Source organism: Pelodiscus sinensis, chromosome 2 (genome assembly GCF_049634645.1).
Source record: "Pelodiscus sinensis isolate JC-2024 chromosome 2, ASM4963464v1, whole genome shotgun sequence".
Taxonomy (NCBI): domain Eukaryota; kingdom Metazoa; phylum Chordata; order Testudines; family Trionychidae; genus Pelodiscus; species Pelodiscus sinensis.
In genome coordinates, this window is record NC_134712.1 from 36,150,831 (window position 1) to 36,170,815 (window position 19,985).

Sequence of the window (19,985 nt, forward strand, 5' to 3'; positions counted from 1 at the left end):
GGGGAATGGGGGAGCAGCCCACGCACTTTCTGAGCCTTGGCGTGCAACCACAGGATCCCCAGGTATCGGTCCCTGTCCTCCCTCCTCCCCCCCGACTCCCACAAGTACTCTGCCCCAGAACCCACTGGCACCCTATCCTCTGCCCCTGCACCCACAAACACCCTGTCCCCTGCCCCAGCACCCATTGGCACCCTGCCCCAGAACCCTGTTCCAGCACCCACAAGCACAGCTGGGGCCACATTAGTGAGGTTTGAGGGGTTCGGAGGGTTTGTGGTTTTGTATCTCACTTGTGTGGCCCTGACTGACTTTTCTATGGGCCAGTGACCCCTGACTCAAAACAGGTTCCCTGCCCCTCTCATAAATAAAGCCGATGCTGAAACCTCTTGTGTTTGACAATATTTTATTTAAAAATGAAGCCTGGCCAACAAGCTCCCAATTGGGGCCAAGTCGTCATCTGGCCACAGCATCATAACACTTCTGTACTCCCCACCCCAACTCCAAATCTGAGCCTATCATACACTGGAACCCCCTGTCCTGAGCCTCTCACATTCCCAAACTCCTGTACCCTCAGCACCCCAACCCTCCACCTGAGCCCAACACTCCCCAGCCTGGAGCCCCCTCCCCGAGCCGGCATCCCCTTCTCCACATCCTCCTGCATCCAAATTCCCTCCCAAAACTTGCACTTCTCACTCTTTCCTACACCTAAATCCCTCATTCACACCCCAGAGCCCGCACCTCCTGTCTCAACCCAATTTATATGCATTTATATTTTTGGGCCGCAAAAAAAGGTACTGACAAAAATCGGGTTCCAACTATATAAAATTTGGGAAACCCTGGGCCCAACAGTCTAGCCAGCTTTCTATCCATCTTACATTCCATTTATCCAATCCATACTTCCTTAACTTGCTGGCAAGAGACCATATCAAAAGCTTTGCTGAAGTTGGCACTGGGGGCTTTGGGAGGACAAGAAAATTTATTTGCATATTCAATATTTGCTTAATGAATATGCAAATAAATGTTACCAGTCCTCCAAAAGCTTGTGAATGGGTTTACTGGTTCCCAATATCAGATTGGGAACCACTGCAATAGGCCAAGACTAATTTTGCACTAGTGCACATGTACAATTATTGTTTGGTGCCTGGCATAGCAAGTGTACGTTTAAGATGCCAGAACAGATGCTTCACAAGCTACGAGACTGCACACCTCGGGTGTGTGACCCTGATCTAATATTGTACTTACATATCTAAGGTAGTCATATGGCTCCCATCAATACGGTATCTGAGCCCCTCAGAGTCTTTAATGTATTTAGCCTCACAACACTATAGTAAGGTAGGGAAGTGCTATTATTCCATTTTAATATAGAGATTACTGAGGCACCATGACCTTCCTGAAGTCACAAAGGAAGTCTGTGTGGAGCAGGGAACTGAACCTGTATCTCCCAAATCGAAGTTAGAGTCCTAACCATCAGACCCAGATCATCATTTCTCTTATTTATCTACCTGGGCAGCATGAAGCACTGTTCCACCAGGGTGAACTAACATCACTAACCATATTTAATATCAAATACTGATAGCAGTTACTAGCATTGAATGCTAGAAGTGCTACCAGCATCTATTGCCTTTAGCAGCAGGTGTTTCAGACACAAGTGGTATTTTAAGCCCTATGACATACTGGAGTCTATTCACATTACACAGGGCACAGGGCCCCAAGCACTGGAAAGGGAAGTTGCACCTGCAGTGGAGTTGCAGTGGCACAAGAAACTTGTTACCTGCTGGAAAGGGAATTAGACATGGCCACTGATTCCCCAAAGGAAAACATCACCTGTTAGACAGAAGGAGATGTTAAGAGTGACTTGTGGGAATGCTATTTTAGCACATCTCTTGCGGAGTTTTTGATGATGAGGTTCCTCCATATCTCACATTACTGATGAAAGATTCTGCTCCAGCAGAACATGGCTGGCTCTCAGTTGATGTTAGGACCTCTGGGGCACAGTGGATGAATTTAGCCCCAAAGCTGCTGCTAATGTCTAATACTAAAAATGCCTAGGGTGGGAAGGTGCTGTAAGAGAGCTAAGACTCAAAAGGAGGAGAGGAAGAAGTGTAAACTGGGCAAAGAGGAAGAGAAGAATAGCAGTTAAAGGGAGGAATTGAATGACCAGACATAAAAAAAGAAAGCAAACAAAAATTGGGGTATTATGCAGGAATCATGTCAACAGTGGACTGGCTAGTTACCAAAGGAGCTGCAAACAAACAAACAAACAAACAAACAAAACAAAAAACCATACCTAAGACGGGGTTAGGGAAAAAAACACCCTCTTGAATCAAAATAACATTTAAAGGAATTGACAAAAGATCAACATCCTCAACTGGGTGTAGGGTTGCCAGATGGTTTAACCAAAAATACCAAACACCCCCCCCCCCAAAAACCCCAAAAACCAAAAACTCGCTGGGGAAAACATTCTGTTGAGGAGGAAAAAAGGACCCTGAGAGTTGTTGAGCTTAATTTTTAAAAAAACAGCATGGCCCCTTTTGGCCTTAACAAGCTGCTGGTGGCTGTCCTCCATCTTGTCTTTCTGCTCCGAGTCAAACCTGCGAAACCAGGTAAGCACCCGGTATTTTCACCTCCTGGCCAGGAAAAATCAGAAAATACTAGACATTTTAGGTGTCCAGTATTTTCTGAAATTTTTTTACGAGACAGGAGGTGAAAATACCAGACTGTCCGGGACAATACCGGACACCTGGCAACCCAAACTGGGTGTGGACAAGGGTTAATTCCTAGTAGACAACTCTTTGCCTACCCTAGTCTCTTCCTAGGCCTTTTTTTTCTGTTCAGTGAGGCCTGGAAAGTCTCTCTTTTTCACAGGGCTTTCAAATATTTTGTGAATTCAATTCAGAGGGGAAACCTATTTTTTTATATACTGTTGGTCCTCAAGCTTTCCATGGTCTCAGGACTCTGTGCTCATTTGAATTACCATAGCCAGAAAGATCTTTCAGGTCACAATTATTTCAAAGTATTGCTGGGGCTGAGAATGAATCATAAACAAGTTGGTCCTGTGTACAGGCTTATCTTCTGTATGTTTTGCAAGCTACTGTACAGTTGTGTAAGAATTTTTTGAATATATTACTTAATGTAGCTGTTCTGATTAAAGGACTTCAGTAATTTTACGTATCCTTTCCAAGTGTTTCTCTAAGACAGAAAATTAACCTCTGATGATTGATACAGTCAAAACCAAAGCTATGAGATGCCTGCTGTGGGCTGACATTATCAAATAGAATTTAAATAGCAGCTATATGCATGTTTTCTATATACCTTTTCTTCTTCTAGTCCTTGTAGTGAATATATAAGGAAACTGTTATGATCATAGATATCTGCTTGACTGGAAGATATCTTGGGACTCAAACTGGCCTTAAGTGGGAAAAAACTCAATTGGTTACCTTATCTTTAAAAAAATTAATATTGTGTTTAATAAATTGTAAGGGGCTCAGAAAAGCATTTAGGCTACAAAAAGGATGTTGACACTTAAAACAAAAACATAATATTTACCTGTGGAGCTATTTTATAAACTAACTCTTTGCCTATGGATTTCAGCGATACACAAATGATTTAAAGCAATTCAGAGTGGTTTAAATGTTCAAATACACTAAAAACATTGTGTCGTTATTCAAGGGAAGCATGAATTTTCTGTTTCAGCACATACTCTATTATTAAATAATAACCTCTTAATGTTCTCTATACAATAATTTTATAATTAAAACTTTATTTACTTTAGCTTTGTATTCAGATGTGCATTAGACTGTCACAGCTTGTATTTGAACAGCGATTTCATATTATAAAAGATGAGACAGTGAAACAAAGTAAATAAAGGACATTATTTTTTTTTAAAAAAGAGCTAATATCCCCTCTAGTAGTCAGCATGTGACTTAGAAGTATAAAGCAAAATATGTGCTTGGTGTTTTTCAGGTCTAATCTACTTTTGAAACTTTCATCATTATTAAGTCAACCAGTATCTAGGAAACAAAGACAGGCACAAAGGCTTCTGTTAATCTTCAACTCTTGACCTAAAGGAGCAAGGCCAAATTGCTTCACGCTTCACCTGTCTGTCCCATCCCCATGGAATATAAAATGACCTGTATCATATATTAATCTACAAAAATACATGGAGAATTACTTTTTTCTGCTTATTATACACGTTTCTTGCTGGCAGCATTTATACTACTTGATGTGAACTCTGTACATCAAACAATACTTACAATTGGGAAATTAATTTTTCCTCCTTGTGGAGGTAAAACCAAATACAAAACATCTTGAAAACAATTTATTTAATAAGCAGTTTTGAACCCACTTCTGTGTCAAACGTCCCCTAATTTCACAGTAGTGCAAGTTTTAAATCTAGAATACTCAGGGCTACATACCCACCACATCAGAACATGGTGGCAAGTACCCTTGACATGAGAGGAAACGAGAAAATTACAGCAACAATTACAGAAGTATATCCTCCTGTGGCTCATGTTAACATTGCCAAAGCCTTGTATAAATCAGAACCAACTATTCTTAGAATGTACCTGTCAGCAATATACTATGCGACATATGGCTCTACTTAATCAAATATACAAGCCCATTTCTTCAACTCAAAATATTCCTTCAAGGCACCATGTAATCAGTTAGCCATTTACAATTTGATGTGGTTTAAAACATTTAAATATTTATACACCATATTTTATTTAGATGTATAACTGTGTATGAGAGACTTTTTTATCCTAAGAGGGAACTAAACTTTCTGAAGGCCTTGTTGCAGTAGTTGCCACACATATCTTAGATGAGGCTTTGGTTCTAAGACAGAAATATTTTGGGTTTAACTGGGCTATCAAGGACTCTTGTATTTTTTCTGTTTGTTTTTTATTAAATGCATTGTTCAAAATATGATAAAAAACAGAAATTGGAGCAACAAAGATCTTTGTTCACAGTGGTATTTGAACCAGATGTAAAGATTTAAATCACACTAGCTCTTGTTTTACGAATGTCCTTTTGCAACAAGCAAATCATGGATTGCCCTTAAAAGATTTTTATATATATATAAACCAGATGATTTTTTTTTTACTTTGCTATTGTAGTGTCATTACAGGTAATTAATTCACAATCAACATATTCCTCTTTAGACAGATAACGAAAATGTTTTGCATTCAAGGCTGAGAGCATTATAGACCTTTGAAAGGTCACTGCAGAAGCAATGTGCTTTGTACCAGATTTGGTCTCGGCCATTAACGCTATATATACAGAATGTAATGTGAGACCATTACTGAACTTCGATAAGAATAAAAGCAGTAGCTGTTGGAAACAAAATGTCAGTCTACTAAGAATGAACTTGTCTTGCATATCATACATCATCCACTTTTTAATATATTAACTGAATATTTTGTATTTCAAAGATCCACTGGGATAGATTCTGATCACTGTTATATCAATATAAATCATTGTCACTCCACTGAAGTTTAAGCTGTTAGCCTGGATTTACTCAAATTGAACAGACCACAGTGTGGGCTGTGATCTCCTAATTTTCTCTGCTAGATTGAATTAATGTTCAATACTAGGAGGACTTTGTCCGTAAAAGTCTTTTACATTTTTAACTATTATTAACATATTTAGTTAATAACTACTTGGATTTAAGTGAATCCAAATAGCCAGAACATAACTTTTTTCAAGTTACCATATTTGCATACCTGTTGCCAAGCTTGAAGCGCTGTATTCATCGAATGAACTGCATATTGCCCAAAGTTTATGAAAATAGGGTCCACCATGACAGTGCAGTCCAGTAACTTTTCTGCTGTATTACTAGAAATGGCAATCTGCCCACAGATTTTGAAAGGCTTCACGACATTCTGCATAGTAACATTTCGACACTCCAAAAGTTTACAGTCAGCCCATGCAGAAAACTGGATCTCCTTGAAGACTGATTCATCACTCCACTGCCGGAGATATATGTGGGGCTCTTTGAAGGAAACTACCATGTATTCTAGTTCAGATGGAACATTTTTATCAGAGGTAAATGGTTGAAGGAACCTGGGTGGTGCTGTGAAATTAAAGAAAATATACAACTGAATTAGGGCATCAACACTGCAGTCAAGCTACAATAACATGCTTTCCAATTTTATTTTTTTACTGTGAGGAGCTTTTCATATGATGCAAATACATGAGATAAATAGGATAGCTTAAATATCTGAAATTTAAAACTATTGGTGATAGTGCACAGTATTTATTAAACAAAAAATATAACTATGGTTACCAATGTTATACACTACAAATAAAATGTACATAAAAATGAAATGCATCCAGATATATCCATAAGCAATCAAATAATCTTACATATGTTACTTTTAGTTCAATATCTTCATCAATGATGTAGATATTGGGATAGAGAGTACGCTTATTAAGTTTGCAGATGATACCAAACTCGGTGGGGTTGCAACTTTTTTGGAGGATAGGGACATAATTCAAAATGACCTTAGCAAGTTAGAGAAATGGTCAGAGGTAAACAGGATGAGGTTTAATAAAGAGAAATGCAAAGTGCTCCACTTAGGAAGGAACAATCAGTTCCATACATACAAGATGGGAAGCGACTGTCTAGGAAGGAGCATGGCGGAAAGGGATCTAGGGGTCATAGTGGACCACAAGTTGAATATGAGTCAACAGTGTGATGCTGTTGCAAAAAAAGCAAATATGATTCTAGGTTGTATCAACAGGTGTGTTGTAAGCAAAACTCGTGAAGTCATTCTGCCGCTCTACTCTGCACTAGTTAGGCCTCAGCTGGAGTACTGTGTCCAGTTCTGGGCGCCACATTTCAAGAAAGATGTGGAGAAATTGGAAAGGGTACAGAGAAGAGCGACAAGAATAATTAAAGGTTTAGAGAACATGACCTATGAAGCAGGCTTCATGAACTGGGCTTGTTTAGTTTGAAAAAAAGAAGATTAAGGGGGGGACATGATAGCGGTTTACAAATATCTAAAAGGGTGTCACAAGGAGGAAGAAGAAAATTTGTTCCTCTTGGTTTCTGAGGACAGGACGAGGAGTAATGGGCTTAAAGTGCAGCAGGGGAGGTTTAGATTGGACATTAGGAAAAAATTCCTAACTGTCAGGGTGGTCAAATATTGGAATAAATTGCCAAGGGAAGTGGTGGAATCTGCCTCTCTGGAGATATTTAAGAACAGGTTAGATAGACATCTGTCAGGGATGGTGTAGACGGAGCTTGGTCCTGCCTTGAGGGCGAAGGGCTGGACTCGATGACCTCTTGAGTTCCCTTCCAGTCCTATTATTCTATGATTCTAGTCCTAGCGTGTCTTTAGGTTTCTGTTGTTAAGTCCAGTTTTAGGCTCTATTCCTACATTTTGTGAAGTGCGGGCAGATTCCTGTACCAGCACACCATACTACAGGCAGTCCCCGACTTAGGCGGATCCGACTTATGTCGGATCCGCACTTACGAACGGAGCTTTCTCGCCCCGGAAGTCGGGGCGAGAAAGCCCCGTTCGTAAGCTGCTCCGGTGCCCCTGGTCTGCTGGAGACCGTCTCCAGCAGACCAGGGGCACCGGGCGGGTTCCCGCGCTTCTGAGGCTTTGCCAGAGCAAAGCCTCAGAAGCGCGGGAACCGCTGCTGCTGCCCCTTGAGACCCGGTGCCTGTGGTCTGCTGGGGACGGTCCCCAGCAGACCACAGGCACCCGGACTGAAGCCGCAGCCGCGGGGGGGTCCCGCGCCTCTGAGGCTTTGCCAGAGCAAAGCCTCAGAGGCGCGGGGAACCGCCGCTGCTGCCGCTTTGACTGAAGCGGCAGCAGCGGCAGTTCCCCGCGCCTCTGAGGCTTTGCTCTGGCAAAGCCTCAGAGGCGCGGGACCCCCCCGCGGCTGCGGCTTCAGTCCGGGTGCTTGTGGTCTGCTGGGGACCGTCCCCAGCAGACCACAGGCACCCAGACTGGAGCGGCAGCAGTGGCGGTTCCCCGCGCCTCTGAGGCAAGGCGAGGGACCCCGCCACGGCTGCGGCTTCATTCAGGGTGCCTGTGGTCTGCTGGGGACCGTCCCCAGCAGACCACAGGCACCCAGACTGAAGCCGCAGCCGTGGTGGGGTCCCTCGCCTCTGAGGCTTTGCTAGAGCAAAGCCTCAGAGGCGCGGCACCCCGCTGCCGCTGCGGCTCTGCTCCCCGTGTCCCTGGTCTGCTGGGGGGGGGGGGGGCGCAGCTAGTGTGCTCCCCCCCCCCAGCAGACCAGGCTTTTGTTTTGGACTCTGGGGCAGAGCAGCTGGGGCGCTGCCGATTGGTCCTGCAGCGCCCGTGGGCACTACTGGACCAACCCGGCAGCACCCCAGCTGCTCTGCCCCAGGTCCTGATTCAGCCACTGCTGGTCAGTTTCAGCAGCGGCTGAATCAGGACGTCTGGGGCAGAGCAGATGGGGTGCTGCTGGGTTGGTCCAGTAGCACCCCAGCTGCTCTGCCCCAGGCGTCCCCAAGTCAGCTTCTGCTGAAACTGACCAGCGCTGACTACAGGAAGCCCCAGGCAGAGTTGCTCTGCCCCGGGCTTCCTGGAATCAGCTGCTGATCAGTTTCAGCAGCAGCTGACTTGGGTATGCCTGGGGTTCTTAAGTTGATTCTGTATGTAAGTCAGAACTGGCGGTCAGTTTCAGCAGTGTCTGAATCTGGACGCCAGTTCCGACTTACATACAGATTCAACTTAAGAACAAACCTACAGTCCCTATCTTGTACATAACCCGGGGACTGCCTGTATGTAGATTTGGTGGCTTACATTGTGAACTCATTTTGTGAAGGGAACATATTATTGTCAGTTCTGTATGTTTAGGGGGTATATGTATGTAACATGCCATATACATTTCTGAGCCTGTATAATTAATGAATATTAGGGACTCTGTCATACTTACTGAATGCCATTCTATAGACTAACCAGTTTTTGTAATGGAATTTCTCTTCTAGATCTGATTAGCAGAGCATTCAAAAACCACAAGTATATGCTCCCTTTCAACACAATATAATCACCCAAAAATTAAAAACAAACCAAAACATAATCCTGAAACTCCAAAATTGAGAAATATGCAAAAAGGGTTTGATGTGGTTCATTAAAGGCTTGATCCTGGCCCAGATTCAGCAAAGCACCTAAACACTTGTTTAATATTAAGCGTGTGAGTAAATGTGAATAAACATGTTGAAGTTGTTATTATTTATGTCAGCAAGACTACTCACACACTCAAAATTAGCATATGCTGAAATGCTTTGCTGCACAGGAACCTTTTGCACAATCAAGCTCTGTTAGCTTTCAAAAATAAGTTTTGTACTCTGTATAGCACCTAACACAGTAAACCCCAATACTGACTGGCATTTTTAAGTGTAATAAAGATAAGAGCACCAGCATGAACTCAGTTGTTATGGAAAAATCTAACAGCTGTGTTTGATTTTAATCTGAGTGTTGCTTTTTCCATTATGTGTAATTCCACAGCTCCAGTAACTGGAATTGGAATATAATGATTAGAACATTTCAGAACTGTACAGGGCTAACTGGTGTGCAATTATTTTATTAGACTTTGAGAATTAATGTAAATAAAATATGATAATGAGTATATTTTAATTTTGCAAAAAACCACAACTACTAATGAAAAAAGCAGCTCTTTTAAAAAGTATGTTAGGTATCTGTTTGTATTCCAAGGAAAGCATTCTTGGCATATGAAAGCATACAATAATCTAAAGATCTCTTGGAATGTATTTGATTTTAATGCAATGATAAAAAGCATTGGACAAAAACATTCATTTTTATATTTAATTATATTTGTAGTTGCTTTACCAAGGAAACCTTACTAAAGAGACTGCAAAATTGTCGTATATTTCAACAATAATGTAAATATGCTGAAAAGTTTAAAAGTTGAATTGGTTCTATATGTTGGCTTGAGAGTGAACTGGCACCTGCTATCACTAGTCAGAGCTCAGAAAACTGAACTACTTGCACATACAATCACTCAATCCCAAGGGACAAAGTGAAGCGGATCGGTCAGTCACACTGGTTTGGGAATGTCCTCTATCAACGCACACAGAACAGAAGTTGTGAGTTCGCACTGAAGTGTTTACCAATGACCTATCCTAGTAGTGATTTTTCATATTGCTTGCTGTTTGAATAAGAAATTGGGACATAAAAGGCTAAATGATAATAAATCATAATTAAGTGTTTTTATTATTATGAGGTAAGAGGTACAAACCTGTGCCCAGCTGATCAAGATGATGGCAGAGATGGAGTTCCAAATGAGCAAATTGGACTGAAACACCAAGTGAAGGCACAAACCAAGCAGTAAAACAGGAGTCAACTCTGGTACAGGCTGCTAATGCTGTAGGAGTTACAAGCTGATCACATGCACTTTGTGAGCCAGATTCACTTTCAGAGCTGTGGAAAATATATAATGAAGCAGTAGCTCAGCAATTTGAAGTCTTTATAACTTTATAACAGGATTTGAACGTTTGCCATGCTGGTTTTCTGACATATCCAAAATAACCATTTTATTTTATATTTAACTGTTAATACTGGAGCAGGAATGACAAGCAAGAGCTCTGTGTAAGCTCGAAAGCTTGTCTCCCTCATCAGCAGAAGCTGATCCAATAAACGATATTACCTCACTCACCTTGTCTCTCTAGTGTCCTGGGATCGACATAGCTACAACAACACTGCATACAATATGGGCATACAATATGTTTTCAAGCAGAATTCCATTGGCAATATTTCAATCAAATAATTTTGTTATTGCAATAGAGTGTATTCAATTCATTTAGGGTACATCTACACAGCAGGGCCAAAGCTGACGTAACAACTTGAGCTATGTCAATTGCGTAGCTTAAACCGAAAAAGCTTATTTTGACTTTTGGTGCTGTCTATACAGCAGGAAGTCCGAGAAGGAGCACTCTTCTTCTGACTTCTCTTACTCCTCATAAAATGAGGGCTACAGGAGTTGGAATAAGAAGTTCTCCAGCTCGACATTATTTTGACATTATGTTGAAATAACTGCTTGTAGCATAGATGTGGACCATGTTCTTTCAGAATAATGTCAGTTATTCCAAAATGACTCTGCTGTGTAGACATAGCCTTACTGAAATATGTGCATCAAAAACAGCACATATTAGAAATTAATGAAAAACGGCAGTTATTTTTGTAAATGTTTGTTAAAAGATACAGATCAACTGTGTTGCCATTGCAAATGACATAAGAAAGAAAGATTTTAATAGTCACTTTACTAAGATAAAAAAGTTTTTTTTTTTTTAAAGAAAGTACTCCATAATTGTTATACTATAGCTATGTTTCCTACAATTGAGTCCCTTCCCTGCAAGCCTCTTCCTTCTTGTTCTCTTCTAGGCTACGTCTACACTGGCATGATTTTCCGAAAATGCTTTTAACGGAAAACTTTTCCGTTAAAAGCATTTTCGGAAAAGTGAGTCTAGATTGGCAGGACCCTTTTCCGCAAAAGCACTTTTTGCGGAAAAGCGTCCGTGGCCAATCTAGATGCGGTTTTCCGTAAAAAAGCCCCGATCGCCATTTTCGCAATCGGGGCTTTTTTGCGGAAAACAGTACTGTGCTGTCTACACTGGCCCTTTTGCACAAAAGTCTTTTGGAAAAAGACTTTTGCCCGAATGGGAGCAGCATAGTATTTCCGGAAAAGCACTGATGATCTTACATGAGATCATCAGTGCTTTTCCGGAAATTCAAGCGGCCAGTGTAGACAGCTGTCAAGTTTTTCCGCAAAAGCAGCTGCTTTTGCGGAAAAACTTGCCAGTCTAGACACAGCCCTACTGTATAGTCCATATTTTAGAAAAATATGTCATGGACAAACCTCTGTACTGTTATAATCTTAGCATGGAGCTATTTAATGTCTTTTATGAAACAGTAACTGAACAATTTAAAAATCATAGAATCATAGAATAATAGGACTGGAAGGGACCTCGAGAGGTCATCGAGTCCAGCCCCCCGCCCTCAAATGCCATCCCAGTTGAATTTGCTATTACTAATGACAATTCCTGACACTCTGAATATGTCCAAGACTTATCCTGAAGTTATCTTGAGAACTGCTAACACTGCCTCTCAATCCTATAGGTTGCTAAGACATCATAGCAATAGAAATAAACTTTCCAATTTAAGCTAAATCCATCATTAATGCTCTTTACTCCCACTCCCTTACCTATTTTGCAATTTTGGAGTTCTGGAGTTAAAAATCCCAGGTATCATTTGAGACCAAAAATCTGAGTTTTTGTCAACAGTTTAAAACTGGTTTTGTGTCTATCCTTAACCAAACATTAAATACATTACGCTAGCCTAAATTTAGTAAATAATTGAGATATATACAATTTGGAACAGATTTGGATTAAAAATTCCAAAAGAGTAACCATACTTTGCACATTGAGGGTGACATTTTCATCCCTTCAATTTATCTGCAGTTTCCACATGTCAATATGCAAAATTACATGCAAGAATATATATGCCTCTAATTTTCAGGTTCAAACACCTACGCATCCATTTTAAAATTCCAAATGTTTATGTCACACACATAATTTGATCATCATATGTTAAAGTAAATAACTAGCATGATATTTATCTCCAAAAAGCTTAAACTTTGGGCTTGTAAACATGATGAATTTCTGGGATTTGGGAGTTCAGAAAATGTTAGATGAATAGGTTTGTACAACATATGTTTAACACTAAACTCAAGTCCAGATGTGTAAATTATCAAAGGAAAAAGACAGGCTTTAATGCACATAGATGTTGAGGGAGGAGAAAGATTTGCTGCTGGATTTAGAGACACACATGGTGGGTGAAATAATATCTTTTACTGGATCAACTTCTGTTGATGAGAGAGACAACCTTTCAAGCTGGGCTTCCAGACCTGAGGCATAGCTCTGTAGAGCTCGAAAGGTTGTCTCTCACCAACAGAAGTTGATCCAATAAAAGATATTATTTCACCCACCATGTCTCTCTCTAAATCCAGTAGCAGATCTCTCTCACCTACAGAAGTTGGGCCAATAAAAATATTACCTCGCTCATCTTGTCTTATCCTGGAATGGACATAAGCTACAACAATGAATGCTAGATTTATATTTGATTTCCTGTGTTTCCTTTCCCTCTTCCACTTGTCCCCTATTACTTTGAAAATGGCCAAGTCATAGGCTATCTATCATTGCCACATCTACTGCCTACATTTATAACTCTCTACAGTACAGATGCCTCGACAATTAGTATCTCTGGAAATAAATAATTTTTTGAGATGGCTTGAACTAATGGGTATGGAACTGGACTGGGAGATCTATGTTCTAATGTTGTTTCTGTCATGCAAACATGATGGCTCTGTCTACACTGGCGGGTTCTTGTACAAGACCATCTTGTGCAAGGGTTCTTGTGCAAGAACTCTTGCGCAAGAACTCTTGTGCAAGAACACATCCATGCTGCCATGTGGTTTTGTGCAAGAGCATCCATAGCAGTGTGGATGCTGTCTTGTGCAAGAAAGCTCTGATGGCCATTTTAAACATAGGGCTTTCTTGCACAAGAAACCCCTGCTGCGTGTCCACACTGCCCTCTTACGCAAGAGCTCTTGCAGGGCTTACACTTGTTAGAAAAGAGCGTAGCTCTTGTGCAAGAAGCCCTCTCTTACCACGCTTTACTGTAAAACTTCTTGCGCAAGAGCAGGCATGCAGTGTGGAGGCTCTGCAGAAGAACAGCAGTTCTTGCGCAAGAACCTGCCAGTGTAGACATAGCCAGAGCCTCAGTTTCCACATATGTAACACAGAAACAATTATACTTTATTTACTCTGCTTGGTTTTCCTCTTCCTTCTAATATATTAGTATTAGAAGCAGGAGGAAGACCAAGGAAATGATAGGTCCATTACTCAATAATGAGAGGAAAGAAATAACAGATAATGTGGAAATCTCAGAGGTGCTTAATGATTTCTTAGTTTCATCCAAGAAGATTGGTGGTGACTGGATGCCTACCATAATGAATGACAGTGAAATTGTAGTAAGTCCAGAAGCTAAAATAGGAAAAGAACAAGTAAAAAAATCACTTTAGAAAAGTTATTTGTGTTCAAGTCAACAGGGCTTGGTGAAATGCATCCTAGAATACTCAAGGAGCTGACTGAGGAGATATCTGAGCTATTATCTTTGAAAAGTCACGGAATACAACAGACATTCCAGAAAACTGGGAAGGGCAAATAGAGTGCTATCTATAAAAAAGGAGAAAAGACGGTTACTTACCTCATAACTGTTGCTCTTTGAGATGTGTTGCTTATGTCCATTCCACTAGGTGTGCACGCGCTGTGTGCACGACTGCCAGAACTTTTTTACCCTTAGCAGTACCCGTTGGGCCAGCCAGGGAGCCCCCTAGAGTGGCACCAGTATAGCCATGTATATATGCCTCTGCTGGCCCCAGCCCTGCTCAGTTCCTTCTTGCCGGATAATCCAATGAAGGGGAGGCGGGAGGGATTGGAATGGACATAAGCAACACATCCAAAAGAACAACAGTTACGAGGTAAGTAATCATCTTTTCCTCTTCGAGTGCTTGCTTATGTCCATTCCACTAGGTGATTCCCAAGCCATAACCATGGAGGTGGGGTCGGAAGTCTAGACTGAGATTGATTGCAACACAGCTGTCCCCACTGCAGCGTCCTGCCTAGCTTGCTGTGTGATTGCATAATGTGTTGTGAACGTGTGTACTGATGACCACATGGCCACCCTACAGATATCCAAAATTGGCACCTGAGCCAAGAATGCTGTTGATGACGCACAGGCTCTGGTCGAGTGGGCCGTGATATGGGGCACTGGTTTCCCCTGTAGGTTGTAGCATGCTCTGATGCATGCGGTGATCCACGAGGAGAGACACTGAGCTGACGCCAACCCTACATTCTCTCCGCAGTCAAGACAAAGAGCAGCGTGGACTTACGAAATTGCCTTGTCCTATCCAAATAAAATGCCAGTGCTCTCCTGACATGTAGCGTGTGTAGTGCCTGTTCTTTCCCCCCTGCATGAGGTTTCAGGTAGAACACTGGGAGGTAGATCTCCTGAGATATGTGGAACAGAGACACCACCTTGGGTTGGAAAGCCAGGTGTGGGCGTAGGGTCACCCTGTCCCTGGAGAACACCATGTACAGTGGCTCCGAGGACAAAGCGTGTAACTCTGAGACCCTTCTAGCCGAAGTAATTGCCACCAGGAATGCCATGTTTCAGGAGAGATGAGTCAGGGAACAGGTAGCCAGCAGTTCAAATGGGGCTCCCATCAGGCTGCGAAGCACTATATTCAGGTCCCATTAGGGAAAGGGTTGTCTAATCTGAGAGTACAGTCTGTCCAGGCCCTTCAGGAATCTCTTAATTATAGACAGGGCAAACACCGAACGTCCTCCTTCCCCCTGGTGAAAGGCCGCGATGGCCGCCAGGTGTACCTTAACTGAGGAGGGAGACATCCCCTGTTGCCTAAGGTCAAGGAGATATTCTAAGATACTATGAGAAGTACAACTATTTACACTAGATAGCTAAGGGCAGTCTCGCAGAGCAAGACCAATGTTCCAGTCCACCATCACAGGCGGTAAGAAGGAACTGAGTGGGGTTGGAGCCAGCAGGGGCATATATGCACGGGTATACCGGCACCACTCTAGGGGGCTCTTTGGCTGGTCCAACAGGTGCTGCTAAGGGTAAAAAAGTTCCAGTAGTCGTGCACGCAGTGTGCGCACACCTAGTGGAATGGACATAAACAAGCACTCGAAGAAGAATAAGGATAACTCAGGGAATTACAGACCAATCATCTTAACTTCTGTATCAGAAAAGGAACAAATAATTAAGGAGTCCATTTGCCAACATGTAGAAGATAAGTAAGAGTCAGCATGGATTTGTGACGAACAAATCAAGTCATACCAACCTAATAGCTTTCTTTGATAGGATAAGAAGCCTTGTGGATAAGGGGAAGTGGTAGGTGTGGTATAGCTTGATTTAGTAAAGTATTTGATATAGTGTCACATAAACATCTCTTTAATAAACTAAGGAAATACAATCTAGATAGGCCTATTATTATGTGGGTGTATAACTTGCTGGATAACTATTCCTAGGGAGCAGTGATCAATGGTTCATATTCATGCTGGAAGGGCATAATGAGTGCGGTTCTGCAAGGATTAGTTTGGGGATCAATTCTATTTATTATCTTCTCCAATTATTTAGATAAATGTCATAGATAGTACACTGATAAACTTTATGGATGGTACCAAGGTGGGAGGGGTTGCAAGTGGTTTGGAGGACAGGATTATAATTCAAAATGATCTGAACAAACTGGAGAAATGGCCTGAATTAGATAGGATGAACTTCAATAAGGACAAATGCAAAATACTTCCCGTAAGAAGAAACAATTGGTTTCACACATACAAAATGAAAAATGACTACCTAGTAAGGAGTATTACAGAAAAAGATCTGGAGGTCATATTGGACCACAAGCTAAATATGAGTCAACATTGTGACATTGCTGAAAAAAAACCCAATCATCATTCTGGGAGGTGTTCACATGTGTGTTGTAAGCAAGACACAAGAAGTGATTTTATGCTCTTTTCTTTACTGGAGTACTGCATCCAGTACTGGGTGCCACACTTAAGGAAAGATGTGGGCAAACCGGAGAAGGTCCAGAGAAGAACAAAAATGATTAAAGGTCTAGAAAAAATGACCTATGAGGAAAGGCTAAAAGAACTGAGATGTTTAAAATGGAAAAAAGAACATAGACGGGGGCTTTACAACAGCTTTCAAATATCTAAAAAGTTGTTACGAAGAGGGAGTAAATTATTCTCCTTAACCTCTGATGATAGGACAAGAAGCAATGGGCTTAAATTACAGGAAGGGAGGTTTGTGTTGTACATTAGGAAAATCTTCTTAATTGTTAGGGAGGTTTACCACTGGAATAAATTGCCTAGGGAGTTTGTGGAATATCCATCATTGGAGATTTTTAAGAGTGGGTTAGACAAACAACTGTCAGGGATGGCCTAGATGGTGCTTGGTCCTGCCATGAACTGAGGAGACTGGACTTGATCACCTCTCGAGTTTCCTTCCATTTTTATGATTCTACTTTGTAAAGTATTTGGAGACCTACAGATGAAAAACTACTAATTATAAATACTAAATAATACTTAGTACTTCCATGAGCGCAGGAGACTGGACTAGATGACCTCTTGAGTTCCCAATGCTACGATTTTATGTATCTGGGATTACTAACCCAAGGAGGGATGGGCAAAGGTTAAAAAGTAACCAATTCCAATAACCACTCAAAGCTCAAATGGCTATCTGAATTATCTAGTGCTTTTCAGTTTGCAAAACCAGCGAGTAATCTCAAAAGAACTGGTAGTACCATAAGAGTGACCTTTCTCACAATATTTCAGCACTTCCTGGTATATCTAGACTCTGAGACACAAATGAAAGAGAGAAGTACCGAGAATGAAAATTTAATTTAACTTTATAGAACCTTAAAACGACATTTAATTTTAGTTTTTTCTTTGAGTCAGCTTTTAACTTATCCAAATTGATTCATTTATCCTGTGTACAGTAGCCTTCCAGAAATGCACTTTTCAAAGTAATTTATTCATTGTCATAAAAACTAGAGTGAAGTAGTATGAAGAACAAGTTAATAACACCTCAAATTCTTTGTAAACTTAAACATTTTTGGTTTTGGAAACCATTATACCAATGAGACTCAGTTTTTCTTTCTTCCTTTATTATTACTAGGATATTTTCATAAAAACCCAACTCTTTGTTTCTTTGGACTTAATATAACCTGCTTCTTACCATTTTTATGTACAGAGTCGTAGTGTGCTGGGAACTTTATTTCCCACCCCTAATCATAACAATGATTGTGGGGCATCCTGACACAGTTTATGTAGGAAGACATGTGTCAGAAACTTTACACCCAGAAAGTAATTCAAAGCATTTATCCTTATTTTACTGTGATCTTCTTACCCTTCAAACAATATACCATGTGGTTATAATAGCTGGGCACTCAAAATGTCAGGACTAAAAAGATTTTTAGAGAAACTAAACTACTTTCTTTTACTGATGTGTAGAAACCTTAGTATAAAAAAGGACCACCATATCACTTTTTGGTTACTGAACCAACTGCTGAGACTAATTCCAAGAGAAACTTGAAATAGCAAACCCTACCACTTACAAAATGCTTGACAGAATAAAGTAATCAAGAGTTACATAGCAAGCTTGAGAAGAGCTGTTTTTTGTGCAACAGAACAAGCATAAAATTGTTGCACATGGTAATGAAACTGAGTATTTTTGATGGTATGGGAAGAAGGGGAGAAACAGAAGATCAGAGGTAACATCTTACTAAATATTTTAGAAATGTCTGTCTGTCCAGCCATCTGTGAGCCTGTTTGCTCAAGAACTCCTCCTAAATGCTAAGAGCTAGGACCATCAAACTTGGTAAGTAGCTTCCTTTTATCATAATGTAAAACAAGTTAAGGGTTTGGTTGTTTCAGGACAATGGGATGTGCCTGTAATTTGAAATAAAAGTTATTTGAGTTGAGGACCTGAGCAACACCATATAAATCCTAGAACATAAGAGTGGCCATACTGGGTCAGCCCAATGATTCATCTAGCCCAGGATCCTGCCTTCCAACAGTGGCCAATGTCATGTGCTGCGAAAGGAATGAACAGAACAGGTAATCATCCAGTGATCCATTCCCTGTTACCTACTGTCATTGGAAAGGGTACAGAGAAGAGCGACAAGAATGATTAAAGGTTTAGAGAACATGACCTATGAAGCCAGGCTTCATGAACTGGGCTTGTTTAGTTTGGAAAAAAGAAGATTAAGGGGGGACATGATAGCGGCTTTCAAATATCTAAAAGGGTGTCACAAGGAGGAAGGAGAAAATTTGTTCCTCTTGGTTTCTGAGGACAGGACAAGGAGTAATGGGCTTAAAGTGCAGCAGGGGAGGTTTAGATTGGACATTAGGAAAAAATTCCTAACTGTCAGGGTGGTCAAATATTGGAATAAATTGCCAAGGGAGGTGGTGGAATCTCCCTCTCTGGAGATATTTAAGAACAGGTTAGATAGACATCTGTCAGGGATGGTGTAGACGGAGCTTGATCCTGCCTTGAGGGCGGGGGGCTGGACTCGATGACCTCTCGAGGTCCCTTCCAGTCCTATGATTCTATGATTCTATGATTTGTTGGCAAACTGAAGGCTAGAACACCAACCTCTCCCGTCCTGGCTAATAGCCATTGATGGACCTATCCTTCATAAATTCATTTGCTTTAAAAAAAACCCTTATCAGTGGCTTCATAATACAGAAGATTATATTAAGCGCATGATGGAAGCCTCTTGCTACAGAGGCTATGTCAACACTAAAGAGTTTTTGCTCAAAAACAGCTGCTCTTGCGCAAAAACCCATGGAGCGTCCACACCTCAAGTGTGTTTTTGCGCAAGAAAATCTACAGTTAATCGACAGAACAGAGAGCTTTTTGCGGTTTAGGTAAACCTCCTTCTACAAGGCATAACTCCTTTTTGTGCAAGAGTTCTTGTGCAAAAAGGTGTGTGTGGATGCTCAACAGGGGTTTCTTGAGCAAAAAGAGCCTATCACAAAAAGCACAGGTGCTCTGATGGCCATTCTGTTAATGACAATCAGAATTTTCTTGCGCAAGAGTGTCCATGCAGTGTGGATGTTCTCTTGTGCAAAAGCACATTGCTTTTGCGATGTTCTTTTGAGGTGTGTTCTTTTGAGCGCAGACCCCGTGTTGAGCAGCAGACTGGCAGTGCTCAGAGAGCCAAAAGGGACAGAAAAGCAACGCAAGGAGCTGGAGACTGGCAAAGCAGCACAGCCTGCAGCTGGGTGTGGTGAGCAGCTGGGACCAGCAAAGTGCAGAGAGAGGCACTGGGCAGGGAGATATCACCAGCCAAGAGACCCAGCAGGCCAGACTGGGAGAGGGGTCTGGCCACTTAGAGCTTCAAGCTGT

The 19,985-nt window shown here is 41.4% G+C and overlaps 1 protein-coding gene across 6 annotated transcripts in view; it reads right to left on the reverse strand.

Moving 5' to 3' along the window:
* Nucleotides 1-19,985, reverse strand: part of VPS13B (vacuolar protein sorting 13 homolog B) — a 999,042-nt gene that overhangs the window by 92,462 nt on the left and 886,595 nt on the right. For all 6 annotated transcript variants that reach the window (XM_075920306.1, XM_075920307.1, XM_075920304.1 and 3 more), the window contains 2 exons: nt 10,234-10,415; nt 5,718-6,067 (listed from right to left, as the gene is read on the reverse strand). In XM_075920306.1, the coding sequence (XP_075776421.1) occupies nt 5,718-6,067; nt 10,234-10,415 (532 nt within the window). The remainder of the gene's footprint in view (nt 1-5,717; nt 6,068-10,233; nt 10,416-19,985) is intronic.